Source organism: Neolamprologus brichardi, chromosome 8, assembly GCF_056152115.1.
Source record: "Neolamprologus brichardi isolate AB-2024 chromosome 8, ASM5615211v1, whole genome shotgun sequence".
Lineage (NCBI taxonomy): Eukaryota > Metazoa > Chordata > Actinopteri > Cichliformes > Cichlidae > Neolamprologus > Neolamprologus brichardi.
In genome coordinates, this window is record NC_142111.1 from 19166082 (window position 1) to 19186586 (window position 20505).

A 20505-nucleotide genomic window follows, 5' to 3' on the forward strand; every position below is an offset into this window, starting at 1 on the left:
TAAGGAGCTATGGAGGAGTCAGGCAGGAGAAAAGGGGAAAACCACAGAGAAGATTTATGGATGTAGTGAAGAAGGACGTGCACAGTGTTACAGACGAGTGACAGGGTGAGATGGAGGCTTACAATCCACTGCAGCGACACCTAAAGGGAGCAGCCGCAAGAAGAAGTCTGTTTATCTTTGCACTCCTTGATCCTCTCGTTGCTTTCCCACCAACTCAATCGGCTCCCTTCCCTGAGGCCCAAATCTACACCCTCTTCCTCCCCACTTTCAATCTGCCTGCCACATTAAGTGCTTTAAACCAGCTGTTTTAAACAAGCTAGTCTTAAGTGAAAGTGGATTATTAAGCCTTCCTTAAATAAAACACGTAAAGGTGCAGAATCTGTTTTTCGTCTGATATGGAGGAAAAGCTGCAGGCTCACAGAAAGAAGTCCCAAGTGATTATTTCAGGACTGTCACAATGGAGCTGTTAATGTTTAATTTTTAATGTTACAGAGCAAGAGAGCAAAAAACGATTTTGAGATGTGGGAGCATTTTGGAAGTTTTACTATAAGTGCCTGAATGAAAATGAAGTAAAACAGGTAGATATTCAAAAAAGGGATGGACATGGCCTTAGCTCTATGTGGCAGCAGTATCAGTCACTGCAGATGCTGAAGGGTGAGGATTGGTGCTTTTCTATTCAGTTGCCTAACTCTTTATTTATCAGCGCTCCATTGAAATTTGTGTTTGAGAGAAAATGCAAATGATTCCTGAAAGATGAGATTATTTTGTCATTTTAGAGCCAAAATTATATAATAAAAGGGGTCCTTTAGAGCTGTAGAAACTTGGGTGATAAATGGTTAATTAAGAGAGCTTGTAGACTGTGTAAAGGCCTGACTGGGATTGGCTCTGTCAGAGGTCTCACACTTTTTCCATGTTAAATTCAGAATTACTTTACATTACTCTCACATATAAAATCTTAAATTTGGGCCAGTCATATGTTAAAGACCCCATAGTACCTTATTATTCTAACAAAGCACTTCACTGTCAGACTGCAGGCTAAAAGCAGAATGGGAGGCAGAGCCTTCAGCTATCAGGCTTTTCTACTATGGCACAAACTCCCAGGATGGGAGTTCTGTGGGTTCAGCCCACTGCAGGACTTCTTTTCTATCATGTAGCTGCAGAAGAACATTTTTTATTAAAGCAGCACTGATACTGCTGAGACATGCAGTGAGTTCTGGCATTCACATGACTCCCATAAATGTGTCACAGAAGCCATTGAGTTTGCTGTTTTTCCTCGTGCTCAGCTGAAGTCTTTCTCCATAAAGTTTGTTAAAGTTTGAGCATCTTCCATACGATGAATGATCACTGGATTAAATAAACACCACTGTGAGGAGATGTGCTTCAATTGTGTGTGGTTTTATTCCAGCTTACAGAGGTCAGAGTTGACACGGCGAAAGGATCCAGCTGTCAAACATCTCAGATAAATCACAGAGACAGATCACACATTTACCTCTTTTCTGGCAGAAGAGGGCAGCAGCCTCCACTGAACAACCTCACTAGACTTGACTCATGCATAGAGGAACCTTTTCTCTTTTTTTAAGGTTTCACAGTTAAGCCATTAATGCCTTCAGTGTTGCTTCTCTCCTACCACTTTGTAAAAAGGCACAGACTGTAAGAAGGTTTGGGAGACCCCATTTTCCAACATTGAGACAGAAACAATGGAAGCAGCTACAGGAGAGCCACACTACGAAAAAAAAGCGAACAGATTTATTCTGACGTGCTGTTCCTAAGAGTAGATCATTTGGTTTCTCAGCAGGAATCCAGACTGTTGTGATTAGAGTAAGAATTAAGTGACAGCATTGATCAAAAGTCCCACAGCAAACATCCAAAGACAAGCACCAGTTTGAAAATGTAATGAAAAAAAAAGGAACAAAGAAGCATTTCATTGTGACTAATAATCACAGACTTAGGTCACGATATCGAAACACATGAATTGAGTCTTGTGCGTCGAATAGAAAACTCTAATCAACCCTCTTGACCTCAGAGGCCTTTGTTGAAGTAGACGTGTCGTATGCTGTCCCCATATTGAGACCTGATGGAGTCTCTCAGCTCGGGCTCCAGCTTCGAAACAGCCATAGAGCTGCAGGAGGAGGAAGAGAGGACAGAAAGGAAAAGAGGAGCACAGTCAAAGGTTTGTTTGCATATCAAGGCAAACAAAGTGGTGTAGTCAATGCTCAAGTGTAGAGGACAAAACACATTTTTGTCAGCAAAAAAATAATAAAATCTACTCGGGTAATTAGGAAAGCAAATTATTATTTGACATGTACTTAATACTCATTGTTATAACATTGTTATTACAGCTCTTCAAGGTAAAGAGTTATAAATGAGTTTTACAACACAGGATGGAAAATATAAGTAAATAAAATCACATTTTAAAATGAGCAACATATTGAGGTTAAAAAGTTGCACTATTCTACTGTAAGTTTATAAAATCTTGGCAGGTTTTATTAAAGATAACTAGACATGTGCCGGTCTTTAGCACCGTGTGTGAACACTTTACTTCCTGAACCTTAAGGACGAAAGAACAGGCGATTTTAGGTTTATTCTCTCGCTGAATCGTTCAAGTTCTGGCTTAAATAAAGAAAAGTGAGTCTTATCCCCCCAAAATTTTTAAAATAACAACTGCATTTTACTTTATTTTCTTTAGTGTAAACTTACATTAAACATGGACAACATTTCATATAAATAGCAGTGTGCGTGCTTTTACTCGTGCAAAAGCTTAAAAAGAGAGTGAACGTAAAGGTGGAAGCCAGTTTATGAGCTAAGGCCCAGTTTAACATGACTGTGAACCATGCACAGCTGCTCCAGTAGAAAATATAGAATTGAGTAGAGAATAGATACTCTTTAAAGTTGAAATACTTCCAATGGGGAAAAAAAAGCATCTCCAAACTGAAAATCCATGAGAAAGTTTTGTGTTTTTACCCTAAACACCAGCTAAACCATAAGTCACAGTGAACATCTGGAAAGCAGTTGTTCAGCGTCTTCATTCCACGCTCGCTGGTGCTGCGTTTTAATTCCACTCACCTCACTGACATTTCATTTTTTAGCTTTGCCTTCAGAGAACAATGAGTTATGGACTACTGATCTGATTGCAGACCATTAGAAGCACCTGTTAACCGCACACTCATCAATCATTTTTTTCTTTTATAAGCATTTTATATTTTTATGAAACAAGAGCAGCGGAGAGAGATGAGAATTAAACAAAGGGAACGGCATGTGGTATGCATCCTCACCATTTTACTATCAGGTCACTCCCAAACCTAAAATTTAAGGCGGTTAGTCCAGGCCTGGGCTGCACAATCAGACTAAACCAACATTTAAATCAACGACCATAAGTTCCCAAGCAGGCTTACATTATAATTTATATTTATAATTTGCTGGTAAGATGGAAATAAACTTAAAATATGATTTGCCACATTTTATCTTAGTCTTTCAAAACAAACTAACATACAGATAAGCTGCATCCTTATTTGAAAATCTAACTTCAGTTGAAATTGTTCCCCAAAAGTTAATTTTCTCTGTGAGTTTTAAACTGGATCTGAAGACTGAGATGACGAAATATGTCTGAGCGAGCTTGAGCGAACAACACGTTTGAAAGCTGATTAGAGGCCAAGACACTGCAGCAGGATTTATTGTAACTCCAGGAATTCCAGCATCGCAAATTAATCCACCAGCTGCACTAACACGTCTTTTTTCGGACCAAAGCCACAAGACTTGAAAACCTGAGCTTTCTGCTTTGGATTTTTAAAATCTAGTCAATTAGTGTGGACTAGTTTCTGTAGCAGAAGATGATTGTGTGAAACAGCTACAACTTAACTTAGACACAGAACCTTCTCCTATAGAGAAGGTTCTACAAAAACTCTTATATTTATGATTTATTCCTAAGTTTTGTCAAACAGTACACTGTATTACTTTGATTTTTGTCAATTCAAACATATGTGAGAGAGAGCATACCATCTGAAGCCGAAGACAACGTGTCTTAAAGTGTTTTAAGGGCTATTCTGAGGCAACTTTAATGAACTCTTTTGATTACAAATACTATATTTCTATAGTACGGAAACCAACTCCACTCCTCCCTTCATCTAGAACTTCTCTGAACACTTTTCTGATGAGTTGAAGATCAAAAATTTGAGTTGAGCTTCAAAAACAGAACCAACCAATGAGCAACTGCGCTGTAATCCTCCATCTTTTATATACAGTCGATGTTTATTTAAACAAAGGACTTTCTTTTTCCCTATTAATGTAATTGTGTGCAGTCCTATGAAAACTAAATACACCCTTACTGTTTCCACAGAAATTAAGAGAGTACGTAACGGCCAGGAGCTGCTAATCGTCAGCAGGTGTGGGAACCTCTATAAAAACAGAGGTTTTGGCAGTTTGCTGTTCTGGAACATTTGCCACAGTCCCAGCAAATTCATCCCAAAGTCAGTTTGTGCTCAAACAATCTGCAAAAAACCCAAGAGCTACATCACTGACTCTGCAGGCCTCAGTACAAAGAAAAAGACTGAACATGAAGGGCTTGTTTCTAAAGGTTGCCAGGAGAAAGTCCTTTCTCTCCAAAAGGAACGTGACAGCACAGCTTACTGTGAGCACGGCGGTGGAAGGCTGATGATGTGGGTTTATTTTGGAGCCACATGAGCTCTACATCTTGTAGTCATTAAGTTAACTGTGAATGCCTCTGTATACCGAAGTATCCTCAAGTCAAATGTGAGGTCTGAGGCTAAAGCTTGTCGTGCTCTGTCACGTCACAGGACAACTTAAGCGCAACAGGCGGATAAAGAAAAGAATTGAGGTGTTGCCATGGCCCAAAGTCCAGACCTCAACCTCATTTAAGAGAATAAATGAATGCTCGCAAACTTCAACAAACTGTAAAGAAGGGTGTGTCAAAATTCCTCCACAATGATGTGAGAGACCAACAAAGCACAGAGAAAATGTACATAAATACGCATGTCAAGAAACCAGGCTGACTAAAGCTAATTATTTCTTGATGCTCCTTAAAGTCCACAAACTTGTGTGAAAGTAAAGAAACAGTTTCATTACCATCTCTGAGGGAACAGGGAGCAGGCAGCCGGCACCATGAAGATCAAACTTTGGGAGAAAAGGACAAAAGTTACCACTGAAATACTCCAGAGGACATTATAGTACACCTGACCCTGTAAACGCTCTGTACTTACAACCCTCCCACCAGCATCACTTGAATTGGTCCATGGAGAAACGTGATTCTCTGTAAAAAGCGAGAAAAGCACAATGAGGACAAATGCACACATTTAGCAGGAGGACGGTAATGAAGACGAACATCTTACCTGCATGAACTTGTATTTTTCCAGCCTTTGCATGATGATGGGGAGGATAACTGACAAAAGGAGAAGAACAAGAACATTAAGTGAAGAAGAGAGAGAGGATTTATCATAACTTCATGACATAACTTTCTCTTAAACACTTTGTTGCGTACTCATTCCTGGTGCGGCCATGGTAACTCGAGAAATGACCACCTGAGCGATGCCTTTTACTGCTGCTTTCTGCAAACAGAAAAAATGGAGACAATTTAAGAAAAAATGAACACATTACAAAGTGCCTTAAAGTGCCTTAAAGTGTGTCCGGACCGTAGAGTGGCCCAGTTTGTTGCCATTTTCATCTGTGACGGCGATGCCATTCAGAATTTCCCTAAAAAACAGAGAAAATGAAGATGAAAAGACTAAAAACAAAGAAAAAGGAAACTGAACATGAATAAGTGTTTCTCTAAGAGGGGAATGTGTTTATTGTGTTGTTTTACTCATTTATTTTGGATTTATTTTATAGCTTTATCGTTTTATGTCTTGCTCTGTACTTTAACAATATACAGTATCAAGTACTGCACAGTTCACAGTAAACACTCTTTTATTGGGTCGCTATTCTGACTTCACTTCATCTTAAACCTTCAATACTGAAAACAAAAAAACCCAAAAAGAAGTGTAATAATCTGTAACGAGAGAGGATCTGTACTAAAGGCCCCAGACCCTTCCCTGTGTCTCATTCACCTTCAGTCTCTCCCCACTTTCTTAATAAATGCCCCAAAGCACCAAAATTAAGCTTTAAAAGGATGAAAAGTGCTCTCTCCAAATCACAAATGTCACAAGCATCAAACTGGAGAACAAAATTGTGAAAATGAGCCAGCTCCTGTTTTCCTACCCGTGGAAAGCAACGATCTCTGCTGAGATTTCCAGAAAAAAAACTAAACAAAAAACATTAAGAGTGTGTAGAGTAACATTAAAAGTATAGATTTCTTGTTTTTGCAAACACAGAAACTTATAAGCAGCTCAGAGATTACACAGATGCACACAGAAATCAAGGCAAGCTAGTTAAAGATGTTAACTTTATGATATTTCAGCAAAATGCTAATATCTTGAACTACGACTGCTGCGTCTGTTGTACCAACTCTACACAAACACATACAGAAGTCCTAACCATCCCAGTTTAGCAAGTAAATATGCCAACTTTAAATAATTAGTGCAACTGGTTTGGTAGGTATTTAATTATTGCATAATGGCCATTCAAAGTAAAAGTTAAAAATAAGCTTTAAGGAGGTGTGATGTTCCAAGAAACAAACACATTTACTGAAGTTAAAGCTGGAATTTTCTTTGCGTTTACGAGCCTTAATTAATCCTAAAAACTCAAAATCTCTGAAATTTAAACCACAAATTTATGGAGAAAAAGCCAAATCTGCTTTAAATTTAATTCAACAAATGATATGACTTCACTTTGTGAGGGTGGATCACAAAGTGAAGTCATATCACTTTGTCTGCCTGCATAACGACTGCAGGCAGACGGTAAACAATGACAGCACACATTAGTAAGAAGGTGCGACAGTAAATGACACCATCGGTACGCTGGAAAACCTTTCTTCTGATAATCTGGTGATTCAAAACTCAAATAACAAGTATTTCCTTATTGCTTTAGTTCCGGCACAAATAATTATTTAATTACACAATGGCTATAAGATCTGCTAGTTGTTGTAAGGGCGACCGTGGCTCAAGAGTTGGGAGTTCGCCTTGTAATCAGAAGGTTTCCGGTTCGAGCCCCGGCTCGGACAGTCTCGGTCGTTGTGTCCTTGGGCAAGATACTTCACCTACCGCCTACTGGTGATGGCCAGAAGGACCGATGGCGCGATATGGCAGCCTCGCTTCTGTCAGTCTGCCCCAGGGCAGCTGTGGCTACAACTGTAGCTTGCCTCCACCAGTGTGTGAATGTGTGTGTGAATGGGTGGATGACTGGATGTGTAAAGCGCTTTGGGGTCCCTAGGCGGGACTAGTAAAAGCGCTGTAAAAATACAGGCCATTTACCATTTACTATTTGTTACTTTAAACCCTATTTTTCTTCTACTTTTTTTTAAATCTGTGTCATTAGTGCCAAGGCTTTCTACTAAATCTGTTCTTTCCTTCTTATTTTAACTTCAATGGCCCAAATATGCTGTGATATAAAACAAAAGGGTGGAGACAGCTAAATTTCTGACTTCCCAGGGACCCTTGGTAGATAAAAAGGTCTACCAAACTGGCTGGAAGCATGGACATGTGAACCAAATTTAATGAGATTCAGTGCAATAGTTGTTGAGATCCCTGAGATAATTAGGATTCTGGTTGAGTATTGGTGCACTTAACCTTCCATCGAGAAGATGTTGAAATATAAAGTAGAAGTTTATTTGAAAACCATGCTGGTGGAGCTAAAGGAAAACATGCAAAGACCGAAGGCTTCATCATCTGGAAACCATGAACATCTGTGCAAAATTTCACGGCAAATCATCCAATAGCTGTTGAAATATTTCAGCATGTACCAACTGACCTACATTACCATCCCCTGAGCCATAGCTAAAAGAGATTTACACATCACGCCACTATTTTAAGATCAGTAATTCTCCAGAACACCTTCTCTCAGGATCTAACACAGCAAACACTGCTCTGTGGTTGAGTATCCTCAGGAAGCCTGCCCTTACAGAGTTGCTGTGGTTTCAGCAGACATGGGCAAAAAAACCCTGCAGTTCAAAGAAAAATGCAGGAGGACTCACTGCTGCCTCATCATGGGAATGTTAACACAGTTGGCAGCTGCCACAGCTACAAAAGGGACCCAGCGAGCCACGAGAGGAGGAGCTTTCTGTGGGGAAAAAGCAGAGAAAAGTCATCATGAATATCAGTGTAATACCTGTAAAGATCTGTGCAGCTGTGAGTGGGTTAAAGGGACATTTTCAGCTTTTGTTCCTGTTGGTTTTTCTTCACCAACAGCAACAGGATATATATGACAGAAACCAAGAAAAAGCATAACAGATGTGACCCAAACTATTATTTATAAGTTGGTTTGGCCATAATTTTAAACATAGGGCATAAAGGTGATCGCATCCAGATAAGTTTGACGACAAAACACTTCTTAAAAACAGTCAGCGCTGTATGAGTTCCTGCGTGCAGCATTTGTACCTTTGTGTAGAGGTTCAGTCCGACCGCTGTTGCTAAAGCTGTGCTGGTCGCTGTAACGTAGGCTACTCCAATCTGTCTGAGAGACACAACAAAGGCATCGAACAGCAGCTGCTATTAGAAAACTGTTTTTTTTTTTTAATGTTTACATAAATAGGCATATAAAATAGCCAGCATTCAGTATGTGGAGCTCTCACACGTTTTGTTTTGCATCCAGATAAAATTAAGGTGTGTTTAAATGCACCCATGTTTACATTTATCCAAATACTGCAAGTGTGCATTTGGTTAAGCTTCTACTACATGCCATTTTTATGATACACTGTGAAAGGGATCATTTCCTGCTTTGTGCTACAGGTGAGAAAGGATAACTCTAGAAAATATTTCCCATAATTGTCCAAAGTTCATGTGTGAAAACTGCTTTACAGGTGCATGGCATGATATCCACCAGTACACACCATGCACCTGATGGCTGGATATGAAGAAAGCTACCTGTAAATCAATCCAAGAAGACAGGATCAAATCAGTTTGTTGTGCAGACCACTTTGGAAGGAAGTTTGAAACAATTATTAGCGATAAGGTAAAAGTATCTGACGAGAAGTCTTTCCCCGTGGTGACCTAGTTACCATGGGGGAATGGAAAGTGGCAGTGAAACTTGCTACTGCTCTTTTTACCTCTACTGATGCCCTCAAAAATTTCTAGTTGCTCGCTGATGCTGTGAGAGTTCACTGCATTCTTATCTGGAGGATGTGAAATGACAAACTTAAAGTCTTAAGAGCGCTTACTTGGGAGTGATGGGGGAGGCAGCGTTGCGGTTGGTGTAGTTGACTAAAGCGTTGAAGGACTGATTTACCCACTGCCAGAACACCACAGCAGGAACTGTCCTAGAAACAGACATGAATTATGAAACCTGTAGAACTTCCTCTGCAAGAAAGTAGGATGTGGTAAAATGCAGCTCTGCCTGTTCGCTCTTCTCTACCTGTAGAACTGCAGCATGAAGCCGGTGATGGCCATGCCTCCGGGTACCTGGAATGACATGCGGCCGATGAGGTTCATGCGGTCTCCTGTGTCTGGGTGAAAAGCTGAGTCGTAGAGCTTCTTAGCGTAATAGAGCTGCTCTGCTGTGGTGCCGGGAGGGATGGATCCCGCTCTGCAAAGCAGCAAAAAACCAAAAACACACTGAATGGTGCTGGCGGAGCCTTTCGTAACTACAACACAGATTCATAATAAAATCTGCAGAAGCACGGTTACATCACAGAGAACAGGGTATGAAGCAAAACGTTGAAGGTAAAATGGGAATTTCTACGATTTTGCCAAAGACATGACAGGTGGTTTCCTTCTTTACTTAAACTACTCTTCTGCCGTTAGTTTTGTGTTCTGCATGTGAAATGCAGCTCTTATTTGATTGCAGAATGCTCTTTTTTTCAGGGTGAGTATTAGGACTGTCCTACTGTGGCTGTCTGCGGGGGGGTTCAGGGTTTCTGTGGTTGCAGCCAGAGCTGTGTGCCTGAGATGACCACTCTTACTTGTACTTATCATACAGAGTAGCTAAAACTGTCTAAAGCAGTCTGCACACAAGTTCAACAGTATAACACAAGAATATCAAGTTTAAGGTTATATTTTCTTTCTCCAGAGTTTTGTTTCTTTAACAATGGAGTGAAACTCTTTTTGTGAGGGTGTCCTGGGCCATCATAGGCAGCATTAACCCAGGATGGTTTCCAATAGAGGGGGAAACCAGAGCTCCTAAAAGGAAACCCACTGGGAGAACATGCAAACTGCAAACAAGCTTTCCATTTCCAGGTTTGAACCCAGGGTAGAGCAAGCCAATGAGCCACTGTGCCCTGAATGTCTTTTATCAAAGGAAACTTGAGGACGGTCACATGACACGAGACATTTTAGAGCTTGTGCATTCATTTTCTCACCTGCAGCTTTCTACTAAAGCTTTGGCCTCATCTAATCGCGAGTCAGGCAGAAGCGCTGTTCGGCAGTCGGTGATGTTGAAGAAATGTTTTAGTCTCCCCATGAACGTAGACTGATCCCATCGTGGTGCGTCGATGTCAAACGAGCTCAGAGCCATTGCGTCTGTTAAAATCCAAGTGCAGAATAATGCATCAAAAAGCCTCGCAGCCTGTGTTCGCTCTGCGGGACGTCACTCAGCAGCTGCAGTCAGATCCTGAGGAAAAGAGGAAGAAAGACATTATTACAGGACAACCAAAGAGTTGTTGAATAGTTAATGCATGCTCTTGTCCTCCTTTGAGCTGATGTAACATTAACAAATTTTTGGTTTTTTAGCTCAGCGGCTCAGAGACACTAGTTTTCTCTAACTTTGGACTCAACGTCCCACATGCAGAGGTGAATGTTTATAAAGCTGAGACACAACACAAAACTTATTTGGATAATTAACATCCAAACAGTCTCTTCGGTTTCCCTAATCTAAGAATTTCATAACACTCCCTTGGGTTTGAAAATACATGTATCCATAACAAATCTGAAAAGCTGTGAGCGTTAGTTTAGTTTCTATTACCAGTCCAACGCTTCATTCCATTGTGGTTCTGGATGTAAGGAGTCCATGCGAACACGTAATCACCCTTTTAGCCTTTCTGCTTCCATAATGAAGGATTGACTGGACTCATGGGGTCACTTAATTAAATTTGCGAGAGCTTTGACAGTGATGTCAGTGTCTAGAGCACCAAACCTACAACAGCAGAGTGAACCCAGACAGCTGTTTGTTATATCAGCGTACATGCTGAATTTGATGCTCATGACGGTGATGTTTAAGAGGAGAAAACTGAGCAAATGTGCAGGATACAAAAACAGCTATTTTAATATCATTGATTGATTCATTGATAAGTCTTACAAGCCATCATTTCTTACAACAAATGAAGCAGATCACACATCTGGAGTTAATTCAAAGCCTTGAGTTTGTATTTTATAGCTTTTAACTGTAATTTTAAATATAAGGTCCAAAGGAATGCAAGTGCAAGTGAGAGAGACTTCATTAAACTAAAAAAAATAATAATAATAAACCCATCCGAGAGACAGCAAAAACTTCAGGAGTGGCCAAATCAAGAATCTGGTATATTTATAAGAAGGAATGAGACGGCCAGCTCACCAACACCAAAAGGCCTAAAGACGTCAAAGTCTACCTAGATCACCTTGAAGGTGCAAGCCACTGGTTACACTGGTCTAGAAGTCCAGAATAGACTGTGCCAGAAAGCATCTAAAAGAGCCTGCATAGTTATGAAAAAAAAAATTAAAAAACTGAAAATATTAATCAAGATAGACAAGAATGATGGGAAGAGAAAAGTATGAAGAAGAAGAGAAACGGCTCATGATCTGAAGTGTAAATGGTGGAAGCCATGTTATGGCATGGCTGCCAGTGCAACCGGGTCACTGGTGTTTATTGATGAAGTGACTGCTGATAAAAGTAGCAGGATGAACTCTGAAGCATGCAAGGGTATTTACTCTCTGCTCGGATTCAGCCAAACTATTGGAACGGGCTTGCAAATAGATAATCACCCAAAGAACTGCAACAACATTCCTTTGCCTTGAGTTTCTCAAAGCAAAGAAATGAGATATTCTTTAACAGCTTTACCAGAGCAGGCTTTTCATTTATTAAACCAGAAAGGTACAAAGACCCAGAAAAGATCCTTGAATTCAAGCTGAAAGTCTGCACTTCAGTCAGAGCTAAACTACGAAAATTGTATCTTTATCCAACAAATTACTGAACTGACAGTATAAAATGCTTTAAGTGCAAAGAATAAAACCTGTGATATAAATGTGGCTTGTATTGTACAAAGGGAGCTCAGCAACTTGCCTTCCTCATAAAATTATGGTGGTTATAGCCACAAAAGTAACATATTTAAATACTTTGCTCCACATCTCCTAGAGGAAACGGTGCCCATGTTGGCATTAAACACTGGTAAACATACTAACTTTCGTCTGTTCAGCATCATTCCTCCAACCCCTGCTGCGATATCGTTGCTCTGACTATCCTGTAGCTTTGCAGATCAGGCTCTCTAAAGTTAGGCTGTTGGAAACATCTGCTCTTGGGTTTAAACCAAACACAAACTGCCTAAAAACCCTCAAAGCCCAAACCTCTACTAGAAATCATCAACCACCTCCTGTTAATGTGTCCTCGGGTAGTGATTTTGAGTTTTTTGCAACTGCACCATTGTGCTTGCTTTGAAGCAACTGGGGGATCCAAAACGTGCTGACTACAGCTCAGCCTATCCAAATGTCCCACAGTTCATCTCCATTAGGCACTTACTGTAAGTTTTAGGTAAGTTTTGAAACAGGTGAAATGTAAGGGCGAGGGGAAGAGGATATCGGCGGTCTCTGAAGGTTCAGCCTGGTTGGAACGGGATTATTTCTGAAGCTGTTTGTTTACAAAATAGGTCAAAGGTCTGTGGAACATGGTCGTGAATAAGTCAACATAGATCCTATTACCAGGACATATAAATAATAATATTAAAGATATAAAGATATGTAGGACTGCATCTGAAAAAAATTATTACACCTTCGTAACTCTTTACTTCGTTTGATTAAAGCTTCAGTTTACAGTTAATTTAAAACAGAGAGAACAACAAATCCATACATCCATTCACTTCCGCTTATCCTTTTCAGGGTCGCGGGGGGCGCTGGAGCCTATCCCAGCTGTCATAGGGCGAGAGGCGGGGTACACCCTGGACAGGTCGCCAGTCTGTCGCAGGGCTAACACATAGGGACAGACAACCATTCACACTCACATTCATTTGCACATTCACACCTAGTGGCAATTTGGATTATCCAATTAACCTATCCCCACAAGCTGCATGTCTTTGGACGGTGGGAGGAAGCCGGAGTACCCGGAGGGAACCCACGCAAACACGGGGAGAACATGTAAACTCCACACAGAAAGACCCCCAGCCTGATGGTGGAATTGAACTCAGGACCTTCTTGCTGTGCGGCAACAGTGCTAACTCCGTGCCACCGTGCTGCCTTCACATTTAAAAGCTAAAACTAGAAAAGACTGAACTTTTTTTTATGACAAATTATTAAACACTTAAAAAAAAGGTGATGAGGACAAAAAGCCTTAGCAGCAGAGCACGTATCCCGAAACTCTTAATGTAGTGTTTTGTTCACAAAAATGCAGGGACAGACAACCATTCACACTCACTGATTTAACTACATTTTTAAACAACTTATCAAGCCTTTATCAAATAATGAAACTGTCACCTGTAGTGAAGGTCAGCAGGGTGCTAATCAATTTGGCCACGGTCACGAAGAACATGATTGATTTGTTTATTGATAAATCAATAGGGAGGCTGATTGATTATAATGTGAATAATAATAATGGATTGCATTTATATAGCGCTTTTTTTACAATTCCACTATTCATTCACTCTCACATTCACACACTGGTGGAGGCAAGCTACAGTTGTAGCCACAGCTGCCCTGAGGCAGACTGACAGGAGCGGGGCTGCCATATTGCGCCATCGGCCCCTCTGGCCAGGTGAAGTGTCTTGCCCAAAGACACAACGACCGAGACTGTCCGAGCCGGGGCTCGAACCGGCAACCTTCCGGTTACAAGACGAACTGCCAACTCTTTGAGCCACGAATAAGACACAACATTGCAAGAAGACCTAAATGTTTGCTGCAGGGCAACAGCACAGCACAGATCCCATAAATTATTGATAGGAGGAGCAGTTACTTGGGTAAAACTGCAAGTATTGCACTTTAGTAATGCTCAATTACAAGTTCAACTCCCATAGATAAATCACTAAAAGTACTAAACGAAGCTAAATAATCCCTGACAGATATGATTATGTAATAAAATGATAATAAGCAATGTTTTGATGTAAAACAACATTTCACTGCTTTAGTTGGCTAAGATGAGGCTTGGTTAAAGTGGACCAACTATTGAAACAAATGAAGAGCAAATTGCGAAATATTCACATTTAAGGGCCTGGAACTGTGTGGGGTTTTTTGTTGTTGTTGTTGTTTTGTTTGTATATTTTGAATAAAAAATCAGTGATTATTAGTGAAGTAGTAGAGTCAACTGATCGATCAACCAATGATTACTATTTCTTCATCCATATGGTGGAGTAAACGAAATAAGAGATGTCACGTGCAGAGTACTGCAGTACAGGTAGTTACTACTGCTGACTAGCAGAAGGTTGCCAAACTGGATCTGTAGGCCAGAGCCCTAGTAACATCTGGATAAGTAGTAGCACGTGGCTGCTAATGGTTGAAATGTTAAATTACTTACATGCAGTTTGTGGAGAAGAGAAATGTGTGGAGACCTGTGTGAAGACAACCGACCAGAGTGCTGTGAAAAGAGTGAAAACATGTCAGTTGGGGGACTGATGCAACTCAGTCCTCGCGTTACCAGCTGGGTCTGACTGGGGGGGGGGGACCCCCAGCAAAACACGAGCCAAAACATCGACACACCGGCTGCTAACACCGCCCTTTGAAACCGAAAATATACCTGTGTATACACCTCCAACGGACCAGCAGAGCACGAACTTGCCAGGTGGTCAGCTCAACTCCCGTGAAGGCATAGTAAAAGAAAAGAAAAATGCACACGTGGCACGTTGTCTTCCAATCAAAGGCTGGAGCAGATGGGGCAGATCCTTGCGTTTAAACCGGTGGAAACCGAACCTGATATTTGACTGAAGACTAAAATTAAATCAGAAACTGTGGGAGCGGTTCCAGATGTTGAATCAACCCCCCTCCAGTTTACAGCTACTGTTAGTAGCTAGCTAATTACTTTGGTGACATTATATCCGGTTTGTTATGGTAAAAAGTAGTAGAAATGTATGTCCGTTGACTAACATTATGGACAAGAAGAGTGCACAAAATGAGATTTCAAAGTGTACTGCCTAAAGACAATTAAACGTTTAGCAGGTAGCTAACTAAACTCGTCCACCTTAGTTTTGGGTTTAGCGATGCCTTCATGGTACTTTGTTTAAAACAAAATGTAAATAAGGAACACCTGTTTACCCTGGTCTGCTGCGATAATGACCACTTAGTAACGAGCCGCTACAAGAACGAATAACACAGGGAAATAAATGTTAATGAACAAAATGTATACACTTCGATTACAAAAGAAAAGCATATCCCCTCAAAACAGTATCAGAGTCGGCATTATTTTACTTTACCCATTTAAAAAACTGTTTCGTGAATGCAACACGACGCAGAATCCGTGCGTATCTCTACGTCTGACGTCACTCCCCTTAGTAACCCTCGGCGGCGTCTCCAGGAGAGAAGGTAACAAGATGGTGAGTTTTAATTTATTGCAAACATTTAGCTCATAACCTAACACAAACTTCCTCGAGTGCTCATACTTCTACACCTTATCGTCCATTTTTAGTTATATCAATTGTAATAAATTCCGTCACCACCAGGTTGACAAAGAAAAAAATCGACTGCCTTGTTGCTTCGTTCAGTTATCAGGGGAGATTAGCTTAGCACGTTAGCTGTGTTTAGCTCCCATTTGCGTGCCGTTATCTAGCCCTGCCTGGGAAACAAATTAGCCGTAAGGATCAAGAAAGTCAAAGCACAAGATCTGACTTGCTGCTCAGAGGATCTGTTACCGTTAGACGAGTGTTTGTACATCATCAAAATCCATAGAGGGTGCTAGAAATGGCCTGTTGGTGGATGGAAAGAAGAGATGTGTTTTTGCAATGGTGGTTAGCTGCAGCAGTGCTCCCCCTGTCCCCCCGGAACAGTAACACCACGCTGTTGTTTTTAACTGCTTGTTGTAGGGATTGCTGTCCATCCTGCGCAAGCTAAAGAGCACACCAGACCAGGAGGTGAGGATACTGCTGCTGGGTCTGGACAACGGTGGGAAGACCACACTCCTTAAACAGTTGGCATCTGAGGACATCAGCCACATCACGCCCACGCAGGTAAGACACAAAGGATGTTTGTATACAAAGCGTGGTCGAGGAACTTTCATGCGTTTCACCTCCTCTTACTTATTTTATCTTCTTCCTGCAGGGATTCAACATTAAGAGCGTGCAGTCTCAGGGGTTTAAACTAAATGTCTGGGACATTGGAGGCCAGAGGAAGATCAGGCCGTACTGGAGGAACTACTTTGAAAACACAGATGTTCTGGTGAGGAGATGATGCAGCAAATGAAGCAATATGACCTTAATTTCAGTAACATGCAACTCTTTCACACACTAACAAAGAAAACTTTTTGTTTCAGATTTATGTCATTGACAGCGCTGACAGAAAGAGGTTTGAGGAAACAGGTCAGGTATGTAACTGTGTATAAGGGTTTTGGCTCCTCACCAAAAAAGTTTCAGTTTCCTACCAAATGAACGGTGATAAAAAAAAAAGAAAGAAAAAGAATTGGACTATATATAGTTATAAATGAATTATAAGTAATTAGGGTTATTCCATTTCAGATCTTTGTAGGTCTTCTGCTCAACCTAGTACCATTCTTTGTAACAGAAATGAAAAATAAAACCAAGTTTTGGAGATTCCAGATGGTTCTCTAATTATGACTGAAAAAAATAGTTAAATATATGCATATTTAAAATTTTTGAACCTTCCTTTACCTACCATTTTGAGAAGTACTGCCCTGGAGGAGTCTTATAAATCAACTTTAATTTTTAATGTACTAAGAGGTGTTAAAAAACAATGTTAAAAATGTCAAAAAGGATTCTACATGCTTTATTTTACAGTATTGTGAAACTCAATTCTATAGTAAATGTCACTAGTTTTCTTTCCCATTTTTTTTTACTGGTGTGTGTTCAAATATGGGACTTTACACGACTATTTGAATTTTGTTTTTAATATTTTAATTACCCAGTACTCAGACATTTTTTTAATGTATCTGTCCCAGATTATACATACTGGTTCATTTTATGGCAAGAAAGCCAATTATTTTATTTATTTTTTATTAAACAGCTGATTATTTCCCCCAAATCATTTGTAAATGATACCAAACCAATCCTAAAACTTTTAAATTAATAAGCAAGAAATACATTTTATTTATAGTTTTTTAATAATTACAGAAGCTGAGGATATAGTGTTTAAGGTGTTAGGCTATATAATATATATTTTATGTTAGAAATAGAGAAAACATGGATAATTCCATGTTTTGCTTCTGACTTTAAATGTGGCTAATGCGTTCACCTTACACACGAAACATACTGGTTTGATTCCGGGAGGAGACCCAAACCAGCCTCAGGATGTACAAGCTAGTGCAAGCCCCAAACCCGGATAAATTGAAAGGTTGTGTCAGGAAGGCCATAAGGCATAAAATCATAAAATCTGACCCAAATCAAATATCAAATATATCCATGTGGCAAACTCCTGGGAAATAAAGTAGCAGCTTAAAGGTCTTCTTCTTCTTAAGGATCTGAACCCTAGAGCTGTTTTACATTACAGTATAGTTGAAGTCCCTTCTGGTTGTGTAAGTGTGTGTCTGTCATGATGTGTAGCTGACAGATGTGTGTGTGCTGCAGGAGCTGGCTGAGCTGCTGGATGAGGAGAAGCTGAGCGGTGTTCCTGTGCTGATCTTTGCAAACAAACAGGACCTCCTGACGGCCGCCCCAGCCTCCGAGATCGCAGAGGGTCTCAATCTGCACACCATCCGGGATCGCATGTGGCAGATCCAGTCCTGCTCCGCCCTCACTGGCGAGGGGATTCAGGTGAGCAGATGAACTGTGCTTCACCTTTGTTGCATTTAAAAAATATACATATATCTATATTTTCCTTCTCACCCCACTGCTTCCCCTAAATTTAATACAGGAGGGCATGAACTGGGTCTGCAAGAGCGTCAACTCTAAGAAAAAATAGCTTTGCTTGTAGTCTTCTGCTAATCAGGAGGACCAGCAGCAGCAGCAACAGCAGCAGCACACACGCATACACTGACACACATTGCACCCTCCTGAGCCTTAGTACAAGGGATATACCTGTGAATGTACACACACTACTAATCCAACATGGACTTGGAGTTTTTAACCCCTCTGCATTCCCGCATCGCTGATGTTTACTAATCTCAGCACAGCTTTCTGTGCTGGCCTCTACAACGAGGAGGGGCGTTTGCCTTCAAAAGGGAACCCAGACCAGCATATCGACCCCTTCCACCCCTCCGCCGTCCACCCACGTCACCATCTCTGTCCAACCTCAGCCACCCATGCGCAGCCTGTCACAGCCTCAAACATTCCCATTAAACTGCTGTCTTTCACTGGAATTCCAACATGTTCTTTAAGCTCTTTCACACGCTGTCCTGGAAACCACCCCTCCTCCCTCCATCTCACCCCTATGTCGTGACAGTTTTTGTTGCTTTTGGTTCTTCTTCATTCCACAAAAGGCTGTAACGCGCTTTTCCTGCTATGGCTCTGTTCGAAGTGACGTATATTTTTGTAATTGTCTTATTTATGGTGAAGTAGAGTGTAGAGCGCTTTTAAACAACAGCTCATGCGGAGTGTGTGCGTGTGTGCGCACGTGTGTGCGTGTGTGTGTGTGTGTGTGTGTGTGTGCGTGTGGTTTCAAGGATGTTTGAGAAACAGTCCAACTCTCCCCACTACAGATAAAATAATACTCTACATGTTAATATGTAAAAAGGAGGCCGAAATTAAATGGTTAAGGACATTTTTCGATCAACTGTAAATAGCTCAGCTCTGTGTTCATATGTTACGTTATGCACATGTTATAGAGTATTTGTTACCCTGCTGTAGTCTATAATGTTTGCATATCTAATGTATGCTAGCAGATCTGGAACAGAGGAATAGGTACTGTATGTCCCAGTGCATTTCTATGTGCAGGTAATTCGCTCCTTTTGATATTCTTGAATGTAATCTGTTCAGAGCTGAAGATACTGTATGTGAATAAAAACACGAGAAAAATGTTTCACAAGTCTTACATTTATTTAGTTTCTGCATGCAGTAACATACTTGGATACTGAAGACTTGGTCACATAAGCAGGTGGAGTCGTGTGCTTAATGACAACAACCACCCTCTGTGGAGAGGCCGCTGTGGGAGCTGATGGGTGGGGCGCAGAGCATTGTTTTCACTATCAAATTGTGGATTTGATCTAGCAGTACGATACCCTACTTGTATGGAACTGCAGCACACATTTGTCCCTCTTGTGTGCTGGTATAAGCCTGCGTCACACAAGATTATTATACAGTGAGATAATAGGTGTGGAAAAAGCAAAGATTTTAGTTAACCAAAATAGAAATAACTAGACTTTTATGGGGGGGGAAAGTGTTCACTGAGACAGTGTGCATGAGTGTGAGTCAACTGCCTTCATTTAGTGTTTGTGTTGAGAGTCATGACAATATAAAATCAAACAAATCTGTAAAAATGCCTACAGAACCTTTCAGGATGAGCTGATTGTTAAGTAAGTTTAGTACATTTAATGACCCATGCAAAGTTTTACCTTTCTTCTGGGATTTCCTTCTGAACTACCAGCCCTTGAATTATATAGGCATTGCTATAAGTGTTCTGCTTTTCGAGTTGCCTTATGTCTTCTAGCATATTTGAGCTGTCCTAATTTTTTAAATACAAAAGATATCCACATGAAATTTCCAGGGCTGAAAGACACATTTACTGAAAAACAGCAACCAAACCAGTTTTACACGTTCCCCATGTGTCACGATCTCATTTTTGTTCATTTTTGTTCTATGGGGAAACTTGAGCATCAGTATCATGGGATATATGACAGCTTCAGTATCAAAACTGGACCACTTTAATGTCTGGGATGTAGAGTAATAGAAACAAGCTCTGGCACCCAGGATGTTTTCTCTGTTTTCTGTTAATTCACTGGAAAAGTTCAAAAAGTATATATTGGGTAAACTTGCAGGGGTTATATCAGCATGTGTGGTCAGTGACGGCTAAAACAAGGTTTAGCATATTATAAAGGTCTGATTTCTATCTATATTTTAATACTGGGATCATGTTCTAGCCACGATTTGTTTCTAATATAGTCCAATTTTGCATGAATTAAATCCAAAATCTGAAATTCTATTTATTCAAACAATTAAAACCATGTTAATGTTGAATAGGTGAGCTTTAAATGATGTTTAAT

General features: G+C 40.5%; 2 protein-coding genes across 3 annotated transcripts; one reads left to right on the forward strand and one right to left on the reverse strand.

Moving 5' to 3' along the window:
• Positions 1–1374: 1374 nt before the first annotated feature.
• On the reverse strand, positions 1375–16127 carry sfxn2 (sideroflexin 2). Of its 2 annotated transcripts, none has more exons than XM_087844768.1 (13): positions 16052–16127; positions 14725–14784; positions 10397–10647; positions 9454–9624; positions 9260–9358; positions 8481–8556; positions 8078–8163; positions 5643–5703; positions 5492–5558; positions 5343–5392; positions 5214–5263; positions 5080–5127; positions 1375–2119 (listed from the first exon to the last, which is right to left on the reverse strand). In XM_087844768.1, the coding sequence occupies exons 3-13, from the start codon at positions 10549–10551 to the stop codon at positions 2020–2022; spliced, it is 963 nt and encodes a 320-aa protein (XP_087700894.1). In that variant the 5' UTR covers positions 10552–10647; positions 14725–14784; positions 16052–16127; the 3' UTR covers positions 1375–2019. The 2 variants fall into 2 exon arrangements, with proteins under 2 accessions (XP_087700894.1, XP_006791045.1); XM_006790982.3 differs by lacking the exon at positions 16052–16127 and adding an exon at positions 14944–15401.
• Positions 15527–19323, forward strand: arl3b (ARF like GTPase 3b). Its single transcript, XM_006790983.3, has 6 exons — positions 15527–15736; positions 16223–16366; positions 16458–16574; positions 16669–16719; positions 17936–18121; positions 18222–19323. The coding sequence occupies exons 1-6, from the start codon at positions 15527–15529 to the stop codon at positions 18267–18269; spliced, it is 756 nt and encodes a 251-aa protein (XP_006791046.1). The 3' UTR covers positions 18270–19323.
• The last annotated feature ends 1182 nt before the right edge of the window (positions 19324–20505 follow it).